This window comes from Spea bombifrons, chromosome 10 (assembly GCF_027358695.1).
Source record: "Spea bombifrons isolate aSpeBom1 chromosome 10, aSpeBom1.2.pri, whole genome shotgun sequence".
Lineage (NCBI taxonomy): Eukaryota > Metazoa > Chordata > Amphibia > Anura > Pelobatidae > Spea > Spea bombifrons.
In genome coordinates, this window is record NC_071096.1 from 26,637,613 (window position 1) to 26,663,257 (window position 25,645).

The 25,645-nt window shown below is 39.6% G+C and overlaps 1 protein-coding gene across 1 annotated transcript in view; it reads left to right on the forward strand.

The window, feature by feature from the left end:
• The first annotated feature begins 495 nt into the window (after positions 1–495).
• Positions 496–25,645, forward strand: part of ZNF423 (zinc finger protein 423) — a 124,048-nt gene continuing 98,898 nt past the window's right edge. Inside the window, exons 1-2 of the mRNA XM_053449711.1 lie at positions 496–886; positions 12,976–13,029. Of these exons, the coding sequence (XP_053305686.1) occupies positions 847–886; positions 12,976–13,029 (94 nt within the window). The 5' untranslated portion in view covers positions 496–846. The remainder of the gene's footprint in view (positions 887–12,975; positions 13,030–25,645) is intronic.

A 25,645-nucleotide genomic window follows, 5' to 3' on the forward strand; every position in this document is an offset into this window, starting at 1 on the left:
AGGGGCATTAATACAGCGTATACAGCGGGGAAGAGAAGGGGCAGGTTAGGAGAGACAAGGGACAGCACAGCCCAGCAGTTGCCCCTGCGAGATCATTGCCAATAGAGGGCTAGTGGGGCAGAAAATTAACTTGTGCAAGGATAGTCATTTAAGAGAAGGCAGGGACTGACCCCCAGATATCTAGGTGTTAAAGAGTATTTACCTGAAGTATTAGCAAAGAGAGTGCAAAAGGAGGTCACAGACATCCTGAAGCATCATTCCCAAAGAGATCATAGGGTAGGACCGTATAGTATCAGATCCAGAAACAACCCCTATCTAGTATTGGGATCGCTGGATCTAGAAAGATATCCCAACATTTCGGAAGAAGTCATATTTTTTGAGTAGTGCAGAAAGTAGGGGTATCACCCATATTACCAGGGGGAGATCAGGCTGCCCTGCAGACCCCCTGTCCAAAGACCCCCCAACACACACACTATTTATTAAAGGGACTAATTTAATTAGCACTCTTCCCCCAGGCTATAGAATTTAGCCTATTTTTTTCCTGCAGCACTCTTTTTTTGTGTAGCTACCCCTAGGGCTTGGGGTGGGGGGCATTACTGCTCCTCCCTCCTCTTCCCAACCCCCTCTGCACCCAAGGGAGCCAGAATCCCACACAATAGGAACTTTAACACAATAAGTGAAAAGAAAAAGGGGGGAGAGTTTGCAAGAGGGATCAGCAGCAGGTATCAGCGAGAGGAGCCCAAACTGCTCAGCCTCAGCACACAATCTGCACACTTGGAGGGGCTTTATTTTGGGGAGGGGGGTTGTTTGAAAGTCAAGAGGGGGCAGTTTCAAGGAGCTGTGGAGATGTCCAGGAGGAAACAGGCCAAGCCACGCTCGGTGAAAGGTAAGGGGCTCTCCATGCCTCCTCAAATCCCTGATCTCCAAGCATAAAATTGTCACCTATAGATCTGCCCTGGTAATGCCACCTACCCCAGTAACGCTTTCAGTGATGGAAAGTCAGCCAGTTCTATGCATTGCAATCAGCCCCTGTAACACATTGTAACCTTAGTTTATTCATCTCACAGGGTTACATTGTGGATAGATACATTGTTACACGAGTTTCTTTATCAGCGATCTCCTATATGATGTATATACATGAGCTAATAATTACACTATGGAATGCATTGGAATTCTCTCTCTGCCATGCTGTTCTGCTATAGAATGGTTTCCTGGTCACTGTCCCTCTGGGCTTTTGTGGCGCTAGGATTTCTTAACTGGGTTGAAACATAAAAGCGTTGTCTCTAGCGCTGTGCTCTGAGGAAGACCTAGACGGACGTTGGAACCGTAGTCCCGGCCTGTAGCCTTCCTCTGCATCCAGCGCTGCGGCTAGACACGTGGGTTGGAAACAGTCTGCGTGTAAACCTGTGGATCCTAAACACAACCTCCTTCACATGGTTAAAAGTCCACAGTGTAGGCTGTAAGTGGACACGTTGACTGCAGCTGGGAAGGTAAAATGGCTGCAGTTACTCATAATTACTGGGATTATTAATGGTACAAAATTAACAGTTCTGGATTTACACATGATGTCTCTCTCTGTTCACTCATCCCTCCTTCTCTCCATCCATCCTGATAGCAGAGAACAGCATGTTGTAGAGTATAAGTAGTTGCACATTTTCAACACTACTGTTTCTCCCCCCAAATATTGTGAAAATACGATCAAATGTTCCTAAGGAAGCTGATGGGCAGATAAGCCATTGGAACACCATTCTATAAAGTGCCTTTATTATTTATTTAAATATTTAGGGGGTGTATGTTTAGGACATGTATATATATGTATATATATATGTATATATATATGTATATATATATGTATATATATATGTATATATACATATATATATTTATTTATTTATATGATTTTCTACCAGGTTAGTCTCAAAGAGAATCCCTAATCCACACACTACCATTCAAAAGTTTGGGGTCGCTTAGAAAGCATATTTTTTTTCCATTCAAATAAATACAATGCTAATGTTGTAAATGACTATTGTAGCTTTAATATCTTCATAGGCGTGCTGAGGCCCTTTATCACTCCCATCACTCCTGTGTTCCAATGTGTTAGCTGATCCAACTTTAAGTTTAAAAGGCTTACTGATCTTTAGAAAACGCTTTTGCAATTATGTTACAGCTAGAAATGTCCTTGTTTTCCATGAAAACAGCTTCGTGACCCCAAACTTTTAAACAGTAGTGTATAAACATATATATATATATATATACATATATATTACTGTATATTACAGGTGGAATCTTTTGTTGTGTTTTCTTTTCAGTATATATGATGTTTTTTCTGCATGGCTGCCCAGCGGTTGGCTCTGTCTGACTACAGTACGCCTCTGTGGGTTTCCGTGCCTAACGTCAAACGTGACGCTGGGTTTAGCGGCATTCTGATCTCCCCGGTTTATCTGAAAGTGTATTATTATTTAGTCTCTATCCACACATGATCCTGAAAAAATTGTGCACTAGCAAGCTGTAGTCTAGATTTCTCTTGTCTGGCATCTTCCATGTTGTAGGAAATTCTGTGATCTTGAAGAAGTGTCTGAGCTGTGACAATGACTGTATTAACTAATCATGATTGCCATTCTTTCTATTTGAAGCTATACTGAAGTATAAACACCTTTCCCGGGTCTATACCACATTCATACTGTTTTCACTGTAGCTGACGTTGGCTTGACCATGTTGACAGCTCGTTTTGAAAGCTGTATTTAGGCTCCTTCTGCTCGGATATGTCTTTGTCATGTTGCCCCTGGTATCTCTATACATTTACCTGTAGTCCTCTGTTCCGCAGACTCATCGCGAGCTTCTTTGTTAGGGCCATGATTAGTTATTGAGCCCATGAAGCCCCTAAGACTGTTCCCCAAAATCCAGTACCTAAGAAATGCTGCACATTATTAAAAGGGAGGTTTTCATTAGCATATGTACATGAAAAACCTATAAGAAGCATTCAAATATTGGATAGCTACGTACAAGCAGGAAATACATCTCATGACCAAACATAATGAGGCTATGCTATGACACCAAATAATAATAGTAATTCAGCCCTGATCTTGTGAATTTTCGCCATAGTGAATAATCATCTGGCCTTATGGAACCACATTGTGTTGGTGCTTTTGTGTATTCACAAATGTAAATTCGGTAACAGTTTTAGTGCCCTCTGGCCACATCGTTCTGTAGGATGGATCTTGCCAAATTTAATGCCAGTCCTTTGGAGAGCAGACACTTGAAGCCCACTCATACAGCACAGTAGTTGAAATAGTATCAAAGGCAAGGTCTCTTTGACAGCGGTTGCTTTCACCTTGGTAGGACTCCTTAGCTGGTAGTGAATTTGTTCAATGACTATCAGCTGGAAATTATGGCAAAAAGGACAAAAAAAATTATCTCAGAGAAAAGGAGGAGACGTTTTAAATGATCTTTCCATCCTTTTTATTTATGAAGCACAACCTTATTCAACAATAGTGTACATAAGCCATTCTGGAGATAAGGGGCATGACATCTAGAAGTGTTCTCCATAATAGCAGACATGACATAATGAAGACAGTTTTAGAATTCTTTCCTACCGACCTCAATCTTCAGCCCATGATCAGTCAGCGAGACATCTGTGTCGCTATGTTTGTCTGGTTGAAGGTTGTTGATGATAGTATTTATCTTTAAAGACGCTTTTCCACTTAGACACAACATTCACTGTACTTTCTTGTATGAACCTTGGTCAATCTGTTGTTGTATTCTTCCATCTGAAGGTTTGATCACATAAACACAACATTCAACAGCAACAATCTATCAGAGCTCGCATTTGTATAACATCACAATTAAACGTTCAAAGATGATAAACCAGGAAGAGTCTTACGTGATAAGAAAAGCTGAAGTTATGCAGTTTCAGTAACCATGGCCGTTGCAGAATCACGTGAATACGTGGCAACATATGTCTACAATTCTCACATGGATTCTGGACATGGTATTCTGGTGACGAATGCATGGTATAAGATGGCTGGCCTACGTGGTTTTCCTTCTGTCCATCCTAAGCTTGTAAATTCAAATGCTGCCTGTTGTCGTGCCAGGGTAGCATCTAGTTGCCATGGTGATGGCAAGATTTAAACCATAGGGCCCACACTGAGGTTTTGAATTGTTTGTGTGTCTGATGTTAGCAAGAGAGGTAATAAAAAAAAACCTATATGTTTTGATCTTAGAATATATGATTGTGAATGCTCTATTGCCCGAGGAGCAAGAATTATTTATTTTAGCACTATCTTTGCTATAGGGGCCCTGACGAGAGAGAGAAATCCTGCAGGAAGTGTGGTGGTACTGGACTTGTAACCATATTTTATTTTTTATGGTGGAATATACACTGTGATGTCGCTGAAGCGCTAAGATTAATTTAGGTTGTTAGACTCCTTATGAACCGTTGAATAAAATAGAGCAGGGTCATTCTGCAGAGAACCAAGTTTCATCCCAATTCATTCTCCTTTCCAATAAATGCCAAAGGCTGGTGGCGTTTGGTAAAGGCGTTGGAGATGTATATACTGAAAAAATGTATATAAAGCAGTAATTCCGCCAATTAAATAATTAAGTACCATATTTTTACGGAATGGAGATTTTTGGTACACAAAATGAACCTCCATATCCAAAGTGACGGTATTGCATCCATAACAGAAATTCGTACACTACCTTCAAAAGTTTGGGGTACCTTAGCTGTTTTCATGGAAAATGGAAATTTCTAGCTGTAACATAATTGCAAAAGCGATCAATGAGCCTTTTAAATTTAAACTTGGATTAGCGAACCCAACGAGCCATTGGATTGCAGGAGTGATGGGACACAGGAGTGATGGGGAGTGATAAAAGGCTTCTGTACACCTATGAAGATATTCCATCAGCCACCTACAATAGTCATTTACAACATTAACGTCTGCGCTGTATTTCTGATCCATTTCATGTCATTTTAATGGACACAATTTGCTTTTCTTTCAAAACCAAGGACATTTATAAATGACCCCAAACTTTTGAAGGATAGTGTGTGTGTGTGTGTGTGTGTGTGTGTTGGCTGATAGTTCCTTTATATGTCCTCATGAAATAAGTGTGGTTTTAGGCATTGCACCCATTATACTTTAGGAGTCTTGATATCCATTATATTGATACAGGGTACTCCTTAAATCATCAGAAGATGAAAGAGGAATCATTTTACAGGGGAAGGCAGCGTGAGCTAATTGCAGTGTTTGTTTTCAGCTCTGAACGCATGTGTGTTTTTTAAGTCTTTATTGCCTGAAGTTAATTGATGGAATTTCTACTTTTTTTTAGTAAATTAGTCCAGTTTATATGGGGAAGAGGGGGGTTGGGGTAAAAAAAATTTACTAGCATATCTGGATTTTCAACAAGACCTTGCAGTGAAGTAAGGAAATAGATGCTGTTTATGTTATAATCGTAAATATTGAAATTTTTGTTTCACTGTTTAATATTTGCAACAGATTGCTCAACAACAGACCGCCTGGGGTTACACGGAGCTCAGATAATTTATATTAATCTTATTCTTTAACCTTAAAGCAGGGCCCTCATTACCTAGTTTTGTCAGACCCTTTACATGTATGGACCAAAAGAAGCGCTGCAGCCACTATATAATTTAAATATAATAATAATAATAATAGTTTTTGCAAAAATTTAGCTAGAGATTAAAAATATTGCAGTTATATACTTTATCTATTTTATACTTAATATCTACAGAATTATGATATAATTATATGTCCTTATTTACAATACCTATATTTTTATTAATGGGCTGGTAACCTCCCGCCGTAATAAACATAAAATGACCTGGGGTTTTCTTCCGTTTATAGTTCTAAAATGTATTTTTTTCATCTAAACATCAATTTGTAATATTCAGTATAAATGTATTTCTCGTAGCTTGATAGCAAATAAAAACAGCAAATTTAAAAAAATGTCTTCTTTTAATGCACAGATATTTGTATTAAATTCCCCAAATTGTATTTAGAACAGTTACTATTGTTATTGATATTATTCTAATTTTATTAATATAGCACCAACAATTTTTTACAATATATACATTCAAAGGGTATAAGAAGTAGAACTGGCTGACTAAGACAAACCGATACATTAGGTAGAGAGGGCCTGGCAAGTAAGCTTACAATCTAGAGCATTGCTATCATATTATGGTAGTTTACCTGTAGCTTCAGGTTAATTAGTTAATTTTCTGCTTCATTCAAGGGGCAGTTTGCTAACATACCTATTTTTTTTTTTTTAACTATAATCGTTTTCCCCATCACTGGGTTTCCAATTCCTATCTCCGCTGCGCCCCTCGATAAACCTCTCTTTAGGTTTATTTTAGCGTGCCTTGATAAAAGGTGGCAATATTGCTAATTAGCCTATTGTGTGCTTTAATTTCATGGATCTCCAAGTGACATTCCAGGCTGGATTCAGTTGCTGGATCAGTTTCCTATTGTGATGCTTTCATGTGAGTGAGTCAGACGCAAGCACTTGCAGAGATAACCCGAGACTCTGCAAACAGGGACGCTGAATCAATAACAATAATAAAAAAAATACAAATAAAAAAAAGTAAAGTTTCTAGAACACCTGTTCATATGGCAGTAACAACATTTAAAGGTACATAATGCAAAAACAACTTTTGTCTATTATCAAGGAAGAATTAATTTAATTACAGCTTAAAGAAGGCTGGGATCTACAGCCTAGACATGCGGAGACACTAAGTATGACAGCTGCATGAATTGCTGTCAGAATGTGGGACGGAGCGTGTAGTAAACAGAATCCTCTGTAAATGAATGAAGTAAAAAAAAAACCCCACTAATTAAGCTGTGATTTGATATCGAGCTTTAATCCTTAACTGTCGCGTCACCCCCTTGATGTCACAAGCAGATTGAAGTTTCAGCGGTAGAATGCGGGCTTATTTTGTGTCATTCACACCTCAGGCTTTGTTAGATGCATGTGAATAATGAGCACCATTGCGAAAGAATGTTACATTATAATATTTGCATATTTTTGCTCTCTCTCTTCCTCGCTAGCCTCATATAAGTGTTGCCCCTTCATGATGTCAATTATTGTTATACTATATATATATATATATATCGCCTCGGATTTCATTTAAGAAGATCTGGTCATCCTACCGCTGCGGAAACATAGAAGTTGACGGCAGATAAGAACCACACGGCCCATCTTGTCTGCCCGTATTTTTCATGACCTAGAGACGCCTTAATCACTACTTAATCTCGTCTTTTCAGGATAGTTTGTGTCACATGATGATTAAGTGTTGCTGGTAAAAATTATGATGATCAAAGAACTATTTTTGGAAAGAGGCTTTTGGTAGTAATAGGAATGAATTTTCTAATAATGCATTTATTTAAAAAAAAGTGTTAAACTCAGAAGAGTAGACGGCACCTTTGACACAGCGAAAACATTAATATTTTATTCATATTCTGATAAAATAATAAAATAATAATAATAAAAAAACAATAAAAATGTAAGAATTCTGAATAAAAGATATTTTTTCAGCTAAATTAAACTGATTTCCCCCCCCCCCGGAATCCTGGCTTTTTGCCATTCTTTTGATTTCTTCTTGGTCTTTTGCAATTTAATCCTATCCAGTAATAACTGCCGCCAAAGTGTTTTGCCGACAACTGGATATGTACCACGGTGTTCTCAATGTGGGAAGTAAGGATTATAGGATAGTTTAGAAAATTATACCAAAATTAAAGAGCGTCTGTCATCAAACTAATACTGTAGTATTTTGGAAGGAGGATGTGTTAGTAACGATGTGGTGCGGGATTTTATATAAACCCACAGATTCCAGATAGGATGACTATTTCTCATGCTTTATTGAAGAAAATAACATTTTTAAAGAATGTTTTCTGTTTGCCTTTTCTATTTGTTTTGTACAATTTTCCTAAAATTGCCTACTTACATTACTGTCTCTGGTCTCCTAGTTTTAGATTATGATCTCTTGTTTGAACACTTCTCGAACTTTAAAGTAAACTTCCCTCCTGTACTTAGTCATCAGTGACCAATGTTGGAATCAAGTATACATTCCCTCAGTCTACCACTTCTGATGTGAGGTGGTTCCATTTATCTACCACCCTCTTAGGAAACATTCCGTTTTATCTTTAAATATTACCCAAAATCTAATCGGCTGTGTGATTTGACCTTATTTCCATTTCTAAGTATTGTTTTAACGGTGAGCCCACTAGAACACTTTGCTTGGGTCTCGTCTTTGGACAGCATCTGGCAAACGCCTTGTCCCTCCACCTGCACGCAGCTCTGGCGGCATTAGACACATATTTACGGATCATTTCAGTAATGTTGCTGGACTCAGCACATGAACAGCTTGTGAGGCCTTCGCTCCGGGTTATTAACGTGACTGCTTGGAGAGTACCATTAAAATAAAGCTTCATATTGCCATTAAAAAGCCCGTATCATGTGACACTGCTCACACTCCGGTGTTTATAGACGGAGCAGGATTTAAGAGTCGGCCCTAAACCACCTGTCCCTATAACAGGAAAAAAACAAACAAAAACATTTGCAGACATGATATGATAAAAATCTGCCGGGGCAGTCCTGTTTTTTGGGGTCCTGTCCCATCAAATTATGGTCTGTCCTGGCTTAAAAATACTGCATCAGAGCCTAAACACTGGTAAATGAGATCCAGACACCCAAAGTGGGTGGAGTCATGCAGCGTAGGTGGAGTCAGCCAGCGCCACATAACACTGCCTTCTTTAGGGAACCTCACCTTTTTGCCCCTAGACACCCGGAGCAAAAGTTGGCGAGCATGTGTACAGTAAATGCATTTCTCTAGTTTTCGTCCCCCTACCCTTTACAAGGGCTGCCCCAACCAATCAACACCAATCAGCAACTTCAGAATAGGGCAGAGATAACGAAACGGGGTGACGTCATCATGCAGATCTATAGAATGAGGGGTTAGTGGACCCCAGGGTAGACACTTGAGGTGGGTTTTTATTACGTTACATATTTAACACAGCACAGCACAACTCTATACCCTTATTGCTTTATGTATGTAATGCACACGTATTAGCCTCTAGTTCTGCGCAGTACACCTCGCCTTGCGGCTCCGTGCAGAATTGATCCCGTTGTCCCTGTTCCACCGGAGCTCTTCATTTAGCCCGATCGATCCCCACTAATATGAGCTGTAAATATTTAGGCGATGTAAATATTTCATGATATTGTTTTTCCAGCTCAGATAATGAAACCCCAGGAAGGGAGATACAGTTCCGAAGAGGTTTTATATTTAGTAACTAAATGTGTATGGGTTCCCCCCCCCAGTTTTTTTCCCTGTGTTTTGCGTTTTGTCTGAAAGATAGACATTTTTGTCTGAAAGTAAGTCCAGAATCTGGCAGCAGATAAGACCCATTTTGCCCATTTAGTCTGCCCATTTTCCCCCATGTAGAGACTCAGACCTTAATCAGTCATTGGTCTTGTATTCAGGATATCCAGATGCCTGTCCCAAGCATGTTTAAATTCCCTTACTGTATTAGCCTCTGCCACTTGTACTGGGAGGTCGTTCCATTTATCTACCACCTTCTCAGTAAAGTAAACTTCCTTAAACAAGTCAAACTTCTGACTAGTTTTAAACTATGAGCTCTTGTCCTAACAATGATCTGTTGATCATTATTATTCTAGCAGCATAACCCCGTTTTTTATATATTTTTTTAACCTAGTATTTTCGGAGTCCTAGAAAAGTAAAGTTTTAAAAAAAATCCGTAGCTTTCCCTGCAACTCATTTAAGAGGAAGTAGAATGTATTTCTCCAGATTTCCATGACCATCACCACCACGTGTTCTCTGCCATGTCCTTGTTCTGGAGTCTGAATCATACACTTTAATGTGTTATTGTTCCTATTTATAAATCTGTCCCCACAGATTATGTTCCCCAGGTACTCTGGTCCTACGCAGGCTGTTTATCCCCAGGGAAGCGCGCAGCTCTGCGAGACGTTTTTTCCTTAGTTACAAAAGTCTTCAATAATCTTGTCTTTAACAGTACAAATTCCCGTCTGAAACTTTATTCTTAAGGAAACAAATTCCTTTATGAAAAGGTACGACCACGTGAGTTCACCAAAGGCGATTGTGTGTGTGTGTGTCTGTGAGAGTGTGTGTCTGTGTCTGGGTGTGTGTCTGGGTGTGTGTCTGCGTGTCTGTGTGTGGGGGGTACAGGGAAATTTGGAGTATAACAGCAGTTCAGTGAGGCTCGGTGACACTCTATCAGGATGCAGTGCAGGATGTGGCGAGTTTCCTTGATCTAACTTTTTCTGGTTACACGCAGACTGTCCCTTTGGCTTTGAAGCCTTGCCTGGAACGCTATAGCTGCTTGTGCTTACAGTAATGGCAGTTAACCCTTTAGTGTTCCAAGTAATCCTTGCGGAGGGGGCAACCTCACACAAAGTATAATATAACTGAAAATAAACATCGATTTCTCATATCTCCGGAATAATATGCGTGTTAGTACTGTTCCATTTGGTATTTTGGCCGTTTCTCCTATAAGATAAAGATAACCATTAACTATTAACACTTTGGGACTGAAACTATCTTAATGGAGAACAAGGCACCTTATTGACGCTCAGACCTTAAGCTGCTTAGAAGCAGTCTATGTATAGTCCACAATACTCTAGGGAAAGTAAGGCTTGGATTATCAGCCACCTTTAGCATGAATGGGCCGCTCTCATTCTCTGGATAGAAGGGAAGGTATCTGTTTCTAAAAGGGCATTTACAGAATGGTCGTAGGGTTTTAGGAGCCGCGTATCCATATCTACCACCTAGACGAGACGTTCATCCATAGAGCTATGCATTAAACACTCCGAAAAGTTTGTTTTAGAAGTAATATCTTATGGAGTCTTTTAGGATACTTTTATTAACCCTTTAGTAGCCCATCGTAAAGATTCAATGTGGAGACTCGCCAGATGTGTTGACCAAACTACTCTAATACTGTTCCTTATGGAAATGTTGACTTGTCATTATTTAAAGATTCACTTAATTGAGCCAAAGTCATTCAAGCAGGGATATCAGCCATAAAATGCTGGTAGCAAAAGCACCAATTGGGAGTATTATATATGATGGCAGCAGTGTCGAGCATACTTTCAATCTACCAACATGTATGGGGTTTATTCAATAAAGCGGGAGTTGAAACGTGTAAATTTCACGGTTGTTTCTCCTTCAAGAATGTTTGAGCTTGCCTGGGATAATTCATAGTCGAAGCTGTGAGATAACAACATTATTAGGAACCTCACTAATATATTGAGGCATTGAATAGGGCCACCCATACCTTTGTGCAGAAGAAGCTTGCTGAGAATGACTATTTTTAATGTTTAGGGTGTCCACAAGGAGAAATAGATTGTGTCCATTGACCATGTTCTCGCTCTTTACATCTCTAAGGGAAGCAAAGAACATAAAAAGGGGGGTACAGAAAAATCCTTAGGCTTCACCCCTCCGGCCATTTAATTTCTCAGTTGAGGTCCAGCTGCTCCTCTGCACTCTACGACATTGTTTTTCCGATATCTCTGGTTGATTATGCGCTGCTTCCTGCTGCTCCCCAACAGCAATAGACTTGATTTCTGTTCTTGTATTATTACCGCAATTAGTCCATGTGCATGGAAGAGTCCGCTTCTTCACTCTGGTCAATTAGAGCTGCTGTCCATTATGTTTGCAATGCAGAAATTCACATCCACCGCAACACGCCATCGCAAACCTTAACCCTTTTAAGTTTGCAAGAAGCTCTTGAGCAGAACAGTAGACAAAGTCGGTGTTTGTTAACTTCCTTTTATCACAGAGGTTGAGTAGTAGACAGTGTTGTACGACTTTTAGTCTTTTTTGCTATCTATATAATTATTATAATTTAGTTATCTGTCTGCTTTTACGTATTTCGGAATTATTTTGCTTATCCAGGAAACTATTATTTTTACTTGTTCAGTATTATTCTGTTTAAAAAAATAACAGTGTTAACAAATGTCTGAATTTGTTTGCCAACGTTTGGCAAATAAATGATACTGAAATATATTTAGTAATTACTGCATAATGTGTATTTCATTGGAAACAATGTATGAAAGTTTAATCATTGAGGCATAAGAGTGTTTCATAGATTTATACTAATAAATAACCTTGCACGTTAAATTACCAACTGTTCCATAGCTCAAATTTATTAGGGTTTTGGTAACTGGTTAGCGCTCCTTGCCTAACAACCAGAAGAAAACTGCAAGGTGTAAACATGTCACTAGTAAACGCAGATGTGATAGTCTATCCGACTCCAATATATATATATATGAGTATTCAGACTTTGCAGGATCTACGAAGGAATATGCGTCAAAACAGGTCACATCTGGCCTCTGGACCACATGTTGCCCGCCACTATGGTTACACTAATGTATCCTGTAGACCGCATTAGAAAGAAAGAAAATATATTAGATTATTGTATCTCTGGTAATAGACTTTAGTCTTATTACGCATGCCTGCTGTAATAATGAGTCTGATATCCTTATAATCAGAATGGAATAGGCAATTAAATGGAAACATGCGCGCGCACACACCGTAACATAGCAACACTTTCCACATAACGTGATCCTTGAGTATTTTTTTCCATATGTAAATCTGTGTACATCAAAAAACAGTAGTATTCTGGAACATGAAACAAGGGAACCGGAAGCCAGACCATCCATGTAACTGGAAAGGGGTTCTACCTCAATAGTTTATAAGATATTACTGAAATTGACTTGCAGAGTCTGAAGGTTAACCTCCAAATTTAAGATAATAGTGATGTTGCTTTGTTCTGCCCAGATAGGGTTGAAAGTTTTGAAAACCAACCTTGAAAGTTCATAGATGGCCAAGGTTGTCTTTCAAACCTATAGAATGTCTTTGCAACCAGGAAACCTACTATATGTTGTAAATGGAAGAACATTCTAATGCCCTTTTCCTTCTCTGTTTTACAGTGGAAGATTCTGAAGACTTTGGCCTGAACTGGGAGTCTGCCGTGAGCCAGACAGGTATCATCTTCACCCCTTACCTTCTAAAGGGTCTGATGTCCAAAGAGTGACATTTTCATTAGACAGAGTAGATGGCCTTATTGCTACTGAGGTTCCCTACCACGATGGGTGTTCCAAATAATAAAAAGTATATGTTATATGATCAAAATTCCTTCTATATTAAGATTTGTGTGCAGCACATTTTCATTTGCAACAATGACTTTCCAAGAATCAGTTGGGGAATTCTGTACTGCTTTCTAGAGCAGACTGCGTTTTCCTTTTGTGCACGAACAAAACATAGATATATCAAGTATCATAACTTTGGCCTTGGGCAACCCTTTTTTTGTCCTGTGGGGTAGCTAAATGTGTAATGCTAATTTTACATTATGTTGTGAAACAGGATCATTCTTCTAGTCTGAATCAACAACTGCTCTGTGTATCTGTCTAATCGTGGCTGCATAATTACCGTACTTTGCCAACAGAACAGAAGAAAACAATTTACCGGCAGTTTTGAGGGTTGATTTAACAGCCTCACAACCAGAACTCATAAAAATTAGTTTAGCATGTAAAAAGTTTCTAAATATTGTGTTTAAGATTCTGGTTTTGTTAAATAACCATTCAATTGGCTTCATTTTTTTCTCTGCTACTTTAGTCCCAAATTAACCCTGAGTGCCCCATGGGTGCCTATTATACCTGGGAAAGCCTATGTTAGGAGAAGCGACAGCAAACTGAAACAGGAAAGTGTACTAGATGCCAACCTAATTGATTTTTGTTGTTTAATAGAAACAAAAAAATCTGTGACATATTTACCCTTGGCTAAGCCAGGGCAGTACCACCGGCTGCCCCCTCTGTGCTGCCATGCTTACTTCTGAGCACTGGCTTATGATGTCATATCACGGCATTCCACTTTTTATGGATGTGCAGTCCTGGTTGGTAATGAACTATGGAGGCTCCGCTGACACGGCACAGTCCTACATGATATTAGTAGGCTGGTTGGGGAGATCTCCCTTTTAACTGGCAGATTGAACAGGGGGGCTACAGAGTTGCTGCCTCCCTAACCTGCTGTCTTAGGCCAAGTCGACCAAGGCCAGAATATACCGGTAATATGAAACTTTTCTTCCCCAATCATGTTTTTATTTTTATATATTACCCAACCTAGCGCCCAGGGTTTGTTGAACCTTGGCATACACCAACATACATTTACACACATGGTAACATCATATGCTCACAAACAATAGCACACTACAGTATCACACACATGCGTAACATTCTACGCTTGTACAAACCTGCTTACAGCATATACTAATACACACACACACTCTAACACTACATGCTGACATACACAATCATGCTAATGCCATATTGCAACATAAACAACACCATACATGCTAGAACCACTCTCTTACACACACACACTCGCTAACACTATACATAAAAATAAACACTATAGACGCATACATACTGAATCTGGCACTACAATACAGTAGATATACTGACTCTTACATATAGCACACATACACACTGATACTACAGCATACACATGCACTCACAGACTGACTCCAGCACTATACATAAACACACATACACACTGACTCTGAAACTACAGTACACACACACTGACTCCAGCACTATACATATACACAAATACACACTGACACTATAGTACACACACACACTGACTCCAGCACTATACATATACACACTGACACTACAGTACACACACACTGACTCCAGCACTATACATATACACAAATACACACTGACACTATAGTACACACACACACTGACTCCAGCACTATACATATACACACTGACACTACAGTACACACACACTGACTCCAGCACTATACATATACACAAATACACACTGACACTATAGTACACACACACACTGACTCCAGCACTATACATATACACACTGACACTACAGTACACACACACTGACTCCAGCACTATACATATACACAAATACACACTGACACTATAGTACACACACACACTGACTCCAGCACTATACATATACACACTGACACTACAGTACACACACACTGACTCCAGCACTATACATATACACACATACACACTGACCCTGACACTATAGTACACACACACTCACATACACTACTACCCCTCTCACCTGTCACACTGCTGCCTATCTTCTGCCATTGCGAATCCGGCGCACTATGCTTTTCCTGCTCTCAGCAGGGTCACGTAGCGTGCATTATGTGACCCCACTGATACAGATTCCTGATGGTGTCTTGTGTTTGTAGAGCCCTGGATTAAGGGCCTCATCTTCAGTCGAAGTGAAGATGAAATGAAAAAGTAATACAATAAATATATTGCTACTCAGTGCCTGTCTGTGAGGCAATCCCCTCCGCGCAGCGACTAACTGAGCATGTAAACAGATCTTACTCTGTCTTGCATGACCCCTGTTTTGAACAAGTGAGATGAGCAGCTCCCCCTACGTAGCTAGGATTCTGACTTATATTACTTACAAGGAAAGTTAAATCTACACAGAAATGTAGATGTATTTTTTAGCAAAAACAAAGGTCCAGCTGTGGATACCTTTTTTAAATAACGCTAATGTTTGTCTGCTGTATTACACATGCGCTGTTCTCTGCAATGCTTTAAAGGTAAATTACCAACCAAATAGAAGAATATGTATAGAGGTTCTCCTGGAAAGTAAAAGTCTGGTTAGTAGATTAAATTTGATATAGTTTACCTACATTTGAAAAATCTTAAAGTGAAGCTTGGAATGACCTTATTAAAGACAATCAGGTGTCCCAAGCAGGCCCTGAACATTGAATGCATATAAAGTACATCAATATGCATTCAATTTAACTTCTTTAGGAGAAGCTGCAGCACAACGCCCCCTCCGGGGTCGAACATTTTCTGCCAGTGATTGGTGGTGCACCCCCCATGCATTTTCAAGGGGATGCTACAAAGATTTTATTTATCTTTATGTCGTGGCTTGCATATTCCTTTGAATTGGACAGTTTTCTTTCTTTTACTGTTTTAAAGCCCGGACTGCCCCTTTAAGATGTTATAGGAAGTTTCAACTTAGGAACTATAAATGGGAAAAGAATAAAACCAGACAAAGAAACCTCAGCATTTGTGTTCTTCAGCCGTTCTGACTAAAGTGCTTGGCTTTGTTTGGATGGTGATTAGCATTTTGCCTGTCAAGAGTTTCACGGGCCTTACCGGTTATTAAGAGGATAATGGTGGATCATCGGGGGCAGGAGTGCAGTTTCTGGTTTAAAGCAAAGGGATGTTAATGATGCCCCTAATTGCTAATTACGCAAAATGCATATTCATCATTATTTACGCCTCCGTGTAATGATAGTAGTATTTACGGTGACTGTATAGGTCTTATACATTTTTGCTAATGTGCTAATAACCTGGCTATGATCTGCTTGCAGATGAACGAGTTGTGAAGAAAAACAAATATTCGGATCACTTTCCGCATTTACTCAACAATTTATGAGTGCGAATACTGGTTCAGTTACATTTTGGAAGTAAGGATTGCATAATCGCTTTCTTAAGAGTTTCATAAAAACCTCAACCTAGCAGCGGATGCTCCATTCCACCTGCTGTCCGCTCTCCTCTGCAGAAGCTGTTCTCCCGCAGCACAGAATCCGGCTGTGTCCATAAAGCTTTATGGGCACATCCGGTACCTATACTGTCGGAGACCGGCTCTGCAGTGAACAGCAGGGAGAAGGCATGATGGACCAAATGAGCATCAGCACGTAAGTTAACAGAGTGTTTCTCCTAAACTCTTAAGGAAATGATTGCCTTTATTAAAACTACGTTTTGCGTGATTGTTTTCTTTACGGTTTAATGAATTTTTAAGGCAAAAAGTTGAGACTTGAACTCTTTGATGACTTAATGGAGCCTCTATATACCCTTGAAGCGATGATAGTGGTTTGGAGACAAAGTAAGCCCTTGTTGCTATAGCAAAGGAGGAAGAGGGAGAACTCCGAGGCCCCAAAGTATAGGTGTTGATGTAAAGAATGATATGTATTGGGAGATTAGATTAATTGTTTCTGAATAGCTAAGGCTGGAGTGATTGGATTGTTCAGTTCTTGCCTGTTCTTTTTTCTGTGAGCTACAAAGCTCAGAAATGAAAGAGAATAGTCTAAGAAAACAGTCCAGGTGTCACATCTGGTTTAACCTTTTTAAAGAAGATACCCAAATGATTAATGATGATTAATATGCTTCTACTGCCAACGCGCTTGAGGTTCACTTGGTCCTTTGGTTCATTTTCTCAGTTGTTTTACTTTTTAGTTGATCTGTCACTTGATTAGATGATGGTATTGTATGGAACAAACAAACTGATCAACTTTCCTTTAAAATGTAAAAGAGTCCCATTCTTGTAAATACAATATCTCTAAACCAATTAAACTGATTACCAAACAAAAAGCACATGCTACATGGTTATTTTTTAATTTAGGTAAGGTATCAGCTGTGTGTGGGGGGGCTGCGATGATTTCTTTTTAAGTTAGGTAGAAGCCAGTTACCCTTTTGATCTCTATGTGATAGTATTTGTGTAACCGTACAAAATAACCAGTGATATTGAAAAATGTTTACATTTTCATTGACGTATACGCAATAATCACGTGACATTTAGAGGCATTTAGAGCCCTTCCATTGGTAACACAATGAAGATCACGATAAATATTACCTTATTTGTGATGCTGTATTGTCCTACAAATAGACATTTTTAATAAATAAAAAAAGGAAATCTCTAAAATGATCATCACTTTCAATATTTAGTAGGTAAATCCTATGTTTAAAAAGATATCTCATGATATGAGATCTTCCTATTCATTTTTTTTTCTTTTTTTATACTATCTGACTTTTTTTCTTATTCTCCATGCTGTGTCCCTTCCAAACCCTGGAGGGAATTACATTTTATCTGCGAAATTCTTATTTCCGGCAGTCGTCAGAAATAATGTTCGTGGAAGCGGATCATTCTCTCGCGGAGAACAAGTTTACCTGCCTTGAAACTAATTATTCCTGGGAAGCCTTTTTAATTAGATAATGGCAATAATGAAGCAACAATTAGATTTCCCCGCAAAGTGGTTAAAAATCTTTTTTATCCAGCGTCTGGCAAATAGAAGACCTTGGAGCGTTTTAATAAAATAGATCTTTCGCGTTTTACATGGAATCTTGATGAGGTTCGTCCTTTGTTTGCATTCATGTATCATCCTTGGAGCACGGATGCACAAACAACTACCCTGCCATTCCAGATGTGGACTGGCCATACCAACCAATGTCACTATGATAGAAGTCATTGGAGGCACTGGCTGTGTCCTCAGAAAACTATCTGCATTGCAGGCATCTACGCTGGAGATCCTGGTCGCTATAGTTTCATTTGCAGTGGCCAGATGTGACACTGACCCGTCAATCAGATGCGTGTTTCATCCTTGCAGATATCTTCTCCTTGCTACTTAGAAATGATGGCCGATGAATGGCAGGTTCTGTCTTTCTGGGCTAAATACCACATAGTCTCAGTGATTTCCTTAACAACAATAGCACCCAGATCAATGTTTATTAGAAATAATTAGCAGACACCCAATTTTTATTGAACCATCAGGGCTTAGAATAAATACTTTGATACTTTAGGGGCTAATTAAACCAGAAACCACTTCTTCTAATAAGTGGGCAACCAAATACACACATAGTCTAATGGAGTACTATATTTTTTATTTTGTTGTCTGTTTGTTACATTTTATACAGTTTTACTGAGCAACAGTATTTATGTAAGATTAACTACTAGGTCTGAAATAAAATCAAAATTTAATATATAGCTGACAAGTTTCACATACTTATTGTTTTTTATGTGCTTTTTTCAGTTATTTGGATGTATATCCAGGACATTTCATAAAAATGTTCTTTAATTACCTATGATCCCTCGGTGAAGATTGCTTTGTAGCCCTGCCGTCAGCTAGTGCGTGTATTGTTTCAGCTGACGTTCTTAATGTGAGACTACTCACATATCATTTTCCTGTAAAGTTATTCCTGTCCATATCGATGTTTTATTATATTTCAATATACTGGTTATGATGCGTAATGTTTTGGATCAAGGTTCTCACTTTTAGCTGCTTTAAAATCATACTTAAGTTATCGTTAAAGGGACAGTTTAATATCCTTGACACCCCGACATAACGAAAAAATAAAAAAATTAGAGCACTCGCCTGATGCAGAAGATGCAGCCATGCTGCAGCAGCTGCCCTCTTCCTCCACAGTTTGTCTATTCTCCAGGGGCGTACCTAGAGTATTTGGCACCCGGGGCGGATCCTGTAAGTGGCACCCCCCCCCAATGTAAAGACATCTACAAAATTATGTTGGCAAGAATATTTATTGCACCAATTTGTAAACTGTATGTCAACTGTAAACAACAAGAAATCTGAAAAAATAAATTAATAACTTATAAGTAAAATAAATATGTTTAAATAACATTTACTGAACATATAATAGTGCTTTCTTTAATAACCCCCCAAAAAAAACAACAAACACAACAAGTTTCTAAGAAGACCTAACAAATGAGTGACAAACATTACAAATTAAGTACTGGCTAAGCAGCTAAAGACACTATAAACTAAAAAAAATTCTGATATTATAATCAGGAGTCACCATAACATTGTTCTCTTTTTATTTAAGCATTTGCATATATAGTGGTGTTGCCATGTCGACTCATGATTATATATACCATATGAACCAGACACTGACTGTGGTATAGCATGACACCTATCACTATATACTGAGCCAGGCAGTGACGGTGGTACAGCATAATGCCTATCACTCTATACTGAGACAGACATTGACGGTGGTGCAGCTTAAGTAATTTCATTATATATTGAGGCAAACATTACAGTGAAACAGCATAACTCCTATCACTATACACTGAGCCAGATACTACAGTGGAACAGCATAACACCTATCACTATAACTGAGCCAGATATTGATGGTGGTACAGCATAACCGCTATCTTTATATACTGAGCTAGACACTTATAGTAGTACAACATAACTATCATTATACACTGAGGCAGACATTGACAGTTGTGCAGCACAACTGCTATCATTATATACTGAGACACGCGCTGACAGTAGTACAACATAACTGTTTCCATTATATACTGAGGCACGCGCTGACGGTGGTACAACATAACTGTTAATATATACTGAGGCCCACATTGCCGGTGATACAGGATAACACCTATCACTTTATAGTGAGCACACATTGACGGTGGGGCAGCGTAATCCATATCACTATACATTGAGCCTGACATTTACAATAATGCAGCATAACCCATATCACTATATACAAAGCCATTGATGTGGTGTAGGCCTACCACTTCAGTGTCTGGCTTAGTATATAGTGGTAGGGGTTATGCTGCATTATTGTAAATGTCTAGATCGATGTATAGTGATAGGGATTATGTTGTACTGCCCTCAACTGCAGATCAGGGGAAGACTGTGAGAGTCAGTACAGCCTTCCCTTCTTCTGACTGCACCGTGACATAGGGAGGTCCTCTCCCCGTAATCATCCCCAAAGTCCATTTGTCCCCTACGTCACTAAACCACAACTCTCTTTTAATTACTCCCTGTAGTTCAGGTATAGATCAAATAAACAACACATGGAAACAGCACGTGCAACTGAATAAGACATAAATATCCTGTATTTACAGGTATACATAAATAATGTATGGAAACATTGCATTGCAGGTATAAATCAACAGAACACACAAACCCAGCATTGCAGGTATAGATCAACTGGAAATCACTCAGCACTGAAGGTATAGATCAAATAAACAACACATGGAAACAGCACCCCAGGTATTGATCAACTGAATAAGACATACAAATCCTGTATTTGCTGGTAAACATAAATAATGTATAGAAACATAGCATAGCAGATATAGACCAACACATTAACACACAAACCCAGCTTTGAAGGTATTGATCAATTGGAATTCACATAAAAACTCAGCATTAAAGTTATAGATAAAACACCCTAAATTACAGGCATAGATCACAGATTGCACACCCCAAAGCCAGCGTCCACATTGCCCACATAGAACCTGCACCAGCACCCAAATTACACACACATTGGACGTGCCATCTTTGTCCCCAAACAGCCCAGCATGAGTCAGCATTGTTCCCAAACAGCCGAGTGTACGCCATCTTTGTCCCATAAACACGCTACCTGTGCCATCTTTGTCCCATAAACACGCTACCTGTGCCATCTTTGTCCCATAAACACGCTACCTGTGCCATCTTTGTCCCATAAACACCCTGCCTGTGCCATTTTTGTCCCATAAACACCCTGCTTATACCATCTTTGCCTTTTTGACAAATCAACTATACACCTATGATTAACACAAACACTTTTACAGTCACTCACTAATTCACTTTCATTCACACAATCATTTATTCTTTCACACAAATTATTTACACATATTCATTGATGCATTCTCACAAATTCATTAATTCTCACACAATTCATCCACATATTAATCCATTCATTTTCTCTCTCTCATTCTGACTCTATTTCAATATTTTTGCTACCCTCCTTTCTCCCTATCTACCCATTTTCACCCCCTTCTGACTCCCTTCTCCCTATCTACCCCCTATCCCTCCGTCTCACTCCCTTCTCCCTATCTACCCCCTCCTAACTATCTACCCTCTGCCCCCTTTGAAGTTCACTTACCTTTCAGGAGTCCTGCGGTGGGGGTGCAAGGCCTCTGTCTCCCAGCTCTGCCACTGTATGGAACAGTATAGAGTGATGGGAGTTATGATGTACTTTAGAGCATAATTATAATGAAAAAGACATTGGAAATGGTACAGCATAACACCCATCACTCTCACGCACTTACCAATCCACACTTACCAATCCACACATATACCAATCCACACATATACCAATCCACAGATTCCACACATACCAATACCATACCAAGATTAATCTGATGTCACTTTGCTTCATTGTATTTGGATCATACTAATGGCAGTGAATTCACCTTCATATGCTATATTATGCTATATTATGATTGTAGGTTAATAAAGAACATATCACATATTACTGAAAAGTCAGAATATAAATTATACTTTTTTATTTTGCTATTATTTTTTAAAATCAATAATACACAGGTCACGCTTACCCTGGTCTTACACTGTTGAGGTACAATATGGGCAAATTGTCCCATGGAAAGCCTCGTGTTTGTGTGGGGAATGTGGAAAGGGAGATGCTTTCAATTGACAATTTGATAATAAAAACTAAATTTGGGATACATACCAATCCACAGATTCCACACATACCAATCCACACATATACCAATCCACACATATACCAATCCACAGATTCCACACATATACCAATCCACAGATTCCACACATACCAATCCACACATTTACCAATCCACAGATCCCACACATACCACACATACCAATCCACACATTCCACACATACCAATCCACACATTCCACACATAACAATCCACACATAACAATCCACACATACCAATCCACACATTCCACACATACCAATCCACTCTCACTGTCACTCAGTCTTAATGAATGATTTCCTACCTTCTTTTCTACCTCTTTTCTTCTTACAGCAGTCTTTTCTTCTTACAGCAGTCTTCCTCTGCGCTCCTCTTCTTCTGTCTTCTTCCGGGTTAGAGGGCACTGTGGGCGCGGCTTCAGTGCCGCCGGGGTTTGTTGCCAGATCCCGGCGGCACTGAAGCCGCGCCCACAGTGCCCTCTGCACAGCAGCAGTTGCCGCGCAGATCGCAAGGGAGCAGTATCGGAGGTCTTTAACAGACCTCCGGCTCCCTTGAGTGATTTTAAGCCGGTTCAAGGGAACCGGCTTTTAATCACTCAAGGGAGCCGGAGGTCTGTTAAAGACCTCCGATACCGCTCTCTTGCGAGCTTGCTCCTCCAGCGGCGGACATTACTGTCCGTCTCTGGAGGGGTGCCGGGTGCCGGCAAGTTGGCACCCCCTGATGAGCGGCACCCGGTGCGGACCGCCCCCCCCCGCCCCCCGCTAGGTACGCTACTGCTATTCTCACCAGTGATTGGCTGCTTGGAATCAATGGGAGCACTACCTTGGGCAGAAGCAGGAGTTATTAATCCCGCTATGGAACAGGAGCCACAGGATGAAATTTGGAGGGAGGATGGGGTTTGCTGGCTCCCTACGTGGAAACAGAAAAACTGGGAGCCAAAGGCAACATTGAGGGGGCTGCGAGCATCCCAGGGGCAAGAGCAGCCAGATGCATTCACGGGCAGGGGATGTATGTGGCTGGCGAAGACGTCTTTCATCTGCCGTAGTTCTGCCATATTGCAATGTGAAGTGCATTTGTATAACAAGCAATCTTTTAATTTACTGTGCACATCCATAGCATGGGGATTAGAGCTCGCCCCTGCCTTAGTCATTTAACATGAGCATTGCACTAGGAGCGCCAGATGTCTCTTTAATCTGAGAGTGTATAAGCATGCATCATACAGTGCAGCAGTCATTTTAATATAACAAAGCAGTATACACACACCATTGCTACTGCTCCAATGTATCAATGGCCGTTGCCAAAAGGTGCACAATGAAGCCATGAAAAAGTGGCAGGTCTCACATATTGTGGTTTCAACGCATTCACTTCACTGTTCGTCATAAAGGGACAACAGTGGCAAGTTTCTCCAGCAGGAAAGATTGAGTTGGTCCTTTATAATAGATACGTCATTGGGTGAGGAACTTTAACTAAGTCTTATACAGGGCCGGCAGTCTCTTCTTGCAAGAGAAGCTCACTAGGGTTTGACTTTCGTAAAGTGAAGCCAAAGGTGATATCTCAAAACCTGGAGGCGGCCATTGTCGTCATTCATATCGTGGTATTTTGGATGACTTTAAAATATAAAATGGGATGTTTGGCCGAACGCATGGCCTTTAGGCCCAAGAGCAGGGGGGCAGGGGAGGAGGCAAATGCAATGGCTACGGGTGGTATTCTGCAGAATCTGCCCCTGGACTTAGTGAAGCAAAAGAAAATGTAAAGGGTACACTAAGCTATCGAATGCATATGATGGCTGGAGTGTCCCTCTAATATGAAATGTTTTTAACCAAACAATGCACAGTAGGGCATATAGTTTGTTGATCAGAAAGAATTTTTTTTTATTTCAATTCAAATAGTTGTTTCAATTCAAATAGTTTACATTTTTAATTTGTTTTTTTTGGTTTGTATTTAAACAGTCCAACACAATCCATGAATATTATCTAGATTGATAAATTACAAAGTGTTGGGTTAGATAAAAGGTTGCTTAAATTGGAGAATAAAGGAAATATTTACAGATTTTGTAGTGGGTCAGTAAATGGCAGCCCTGGCTGGTTTATCTCTTTACTTTCATTATTGCTTTAAGATTCTTTGCTTTTATTGTGACCTTTCCCATTTAGCTTTCTCCTGCGTAAATGTAAGCTATTAAAGTCACCACAAGGCCGTCCCATGCCATTGTATTTGAACAGGCAATCACACCAAATTGCAATTGGAATCTCCAGGGTCTGTCTTCCTTTTTTTTTATAAACTACATCCTTAAAATTTTCCGTCCAATTGCAGCGTAGAGGGCAATGGTGTTTTGGCCTTAGAAAATTAAAGTCCTGATTTAATCGGGTGCATCATGGAATGGCTTACTGTGTGTCTACTCCTGACTGGTTAATGAATTTCCACCAGTCGGAAACCGCACTATATATATTGTAATTTCAAATTAACAGAGAGCAGGACAAGGTAGTTCTAATAAAATGGGCTTGGGGCGTTAATGGGCGCCAGGTTTAATTGGAGGGAACTGCTGAAAGGTTTTGGTCAATGGTCTGATAGTGTTTGTTACTCATCTTTCCCGGTGGGGGTAGAATCACAGTGTGACATGTTCATGCTGGGACAGAAAACACTAGGGCCATTTACTCAGTAATGTTTTAGAGTAATTTCTCTGGACTCCCAGCTGCATTTTTTTGGTTTAACCCTTAAGCACATGAGTAGACTACATCACCATTCAACCTTTTGTATTTTTGAGGTCAATATATTCCTCCCTAAAAACAAAACCAAAAGACAACACAACCATAATTTCCATTTCATTCCTCTTGTAAATGCAGATACCTCACTTAACCCTGCTTTTTTTTCTATTTAAGATAACCTTGCATCATTCATCTCCACTCTTCTAGCCCACTCCACTTCTGATGGTTGACTCATCTGTGAAGCCACCACACTCTCAACATCTCACATTGCACTGAGCTTTCCATCTTCAAAGCATCGCCTTCTTCCTGCCTTTTGCACTTCTTCTTCTGTCTGAAACATGACTCCATCCTGTACTTTTCTTTTAAGCTTTGATGTTTATGATGTCCTTCTGGCTTTCAAGCCAGGGTGTTTTAACAGCTTTCAGGAGCTTTTTCCAGCTCGGATAGACCTTGGGTTAACTGATACATAGCAAACTATGTAGAAAATAAACATGACAATAACATATTCCCACTACTTTTTAAATTCTGGACACATAGAAAAGGACTATGCTGGTCAACTCGATAGCAGTACAGTTAAAATCTGATAATTATTTGTGTTTAAAGAAAGGTCCAGTAAATAATTTAAAACATTTCCCTAGATTAGCTG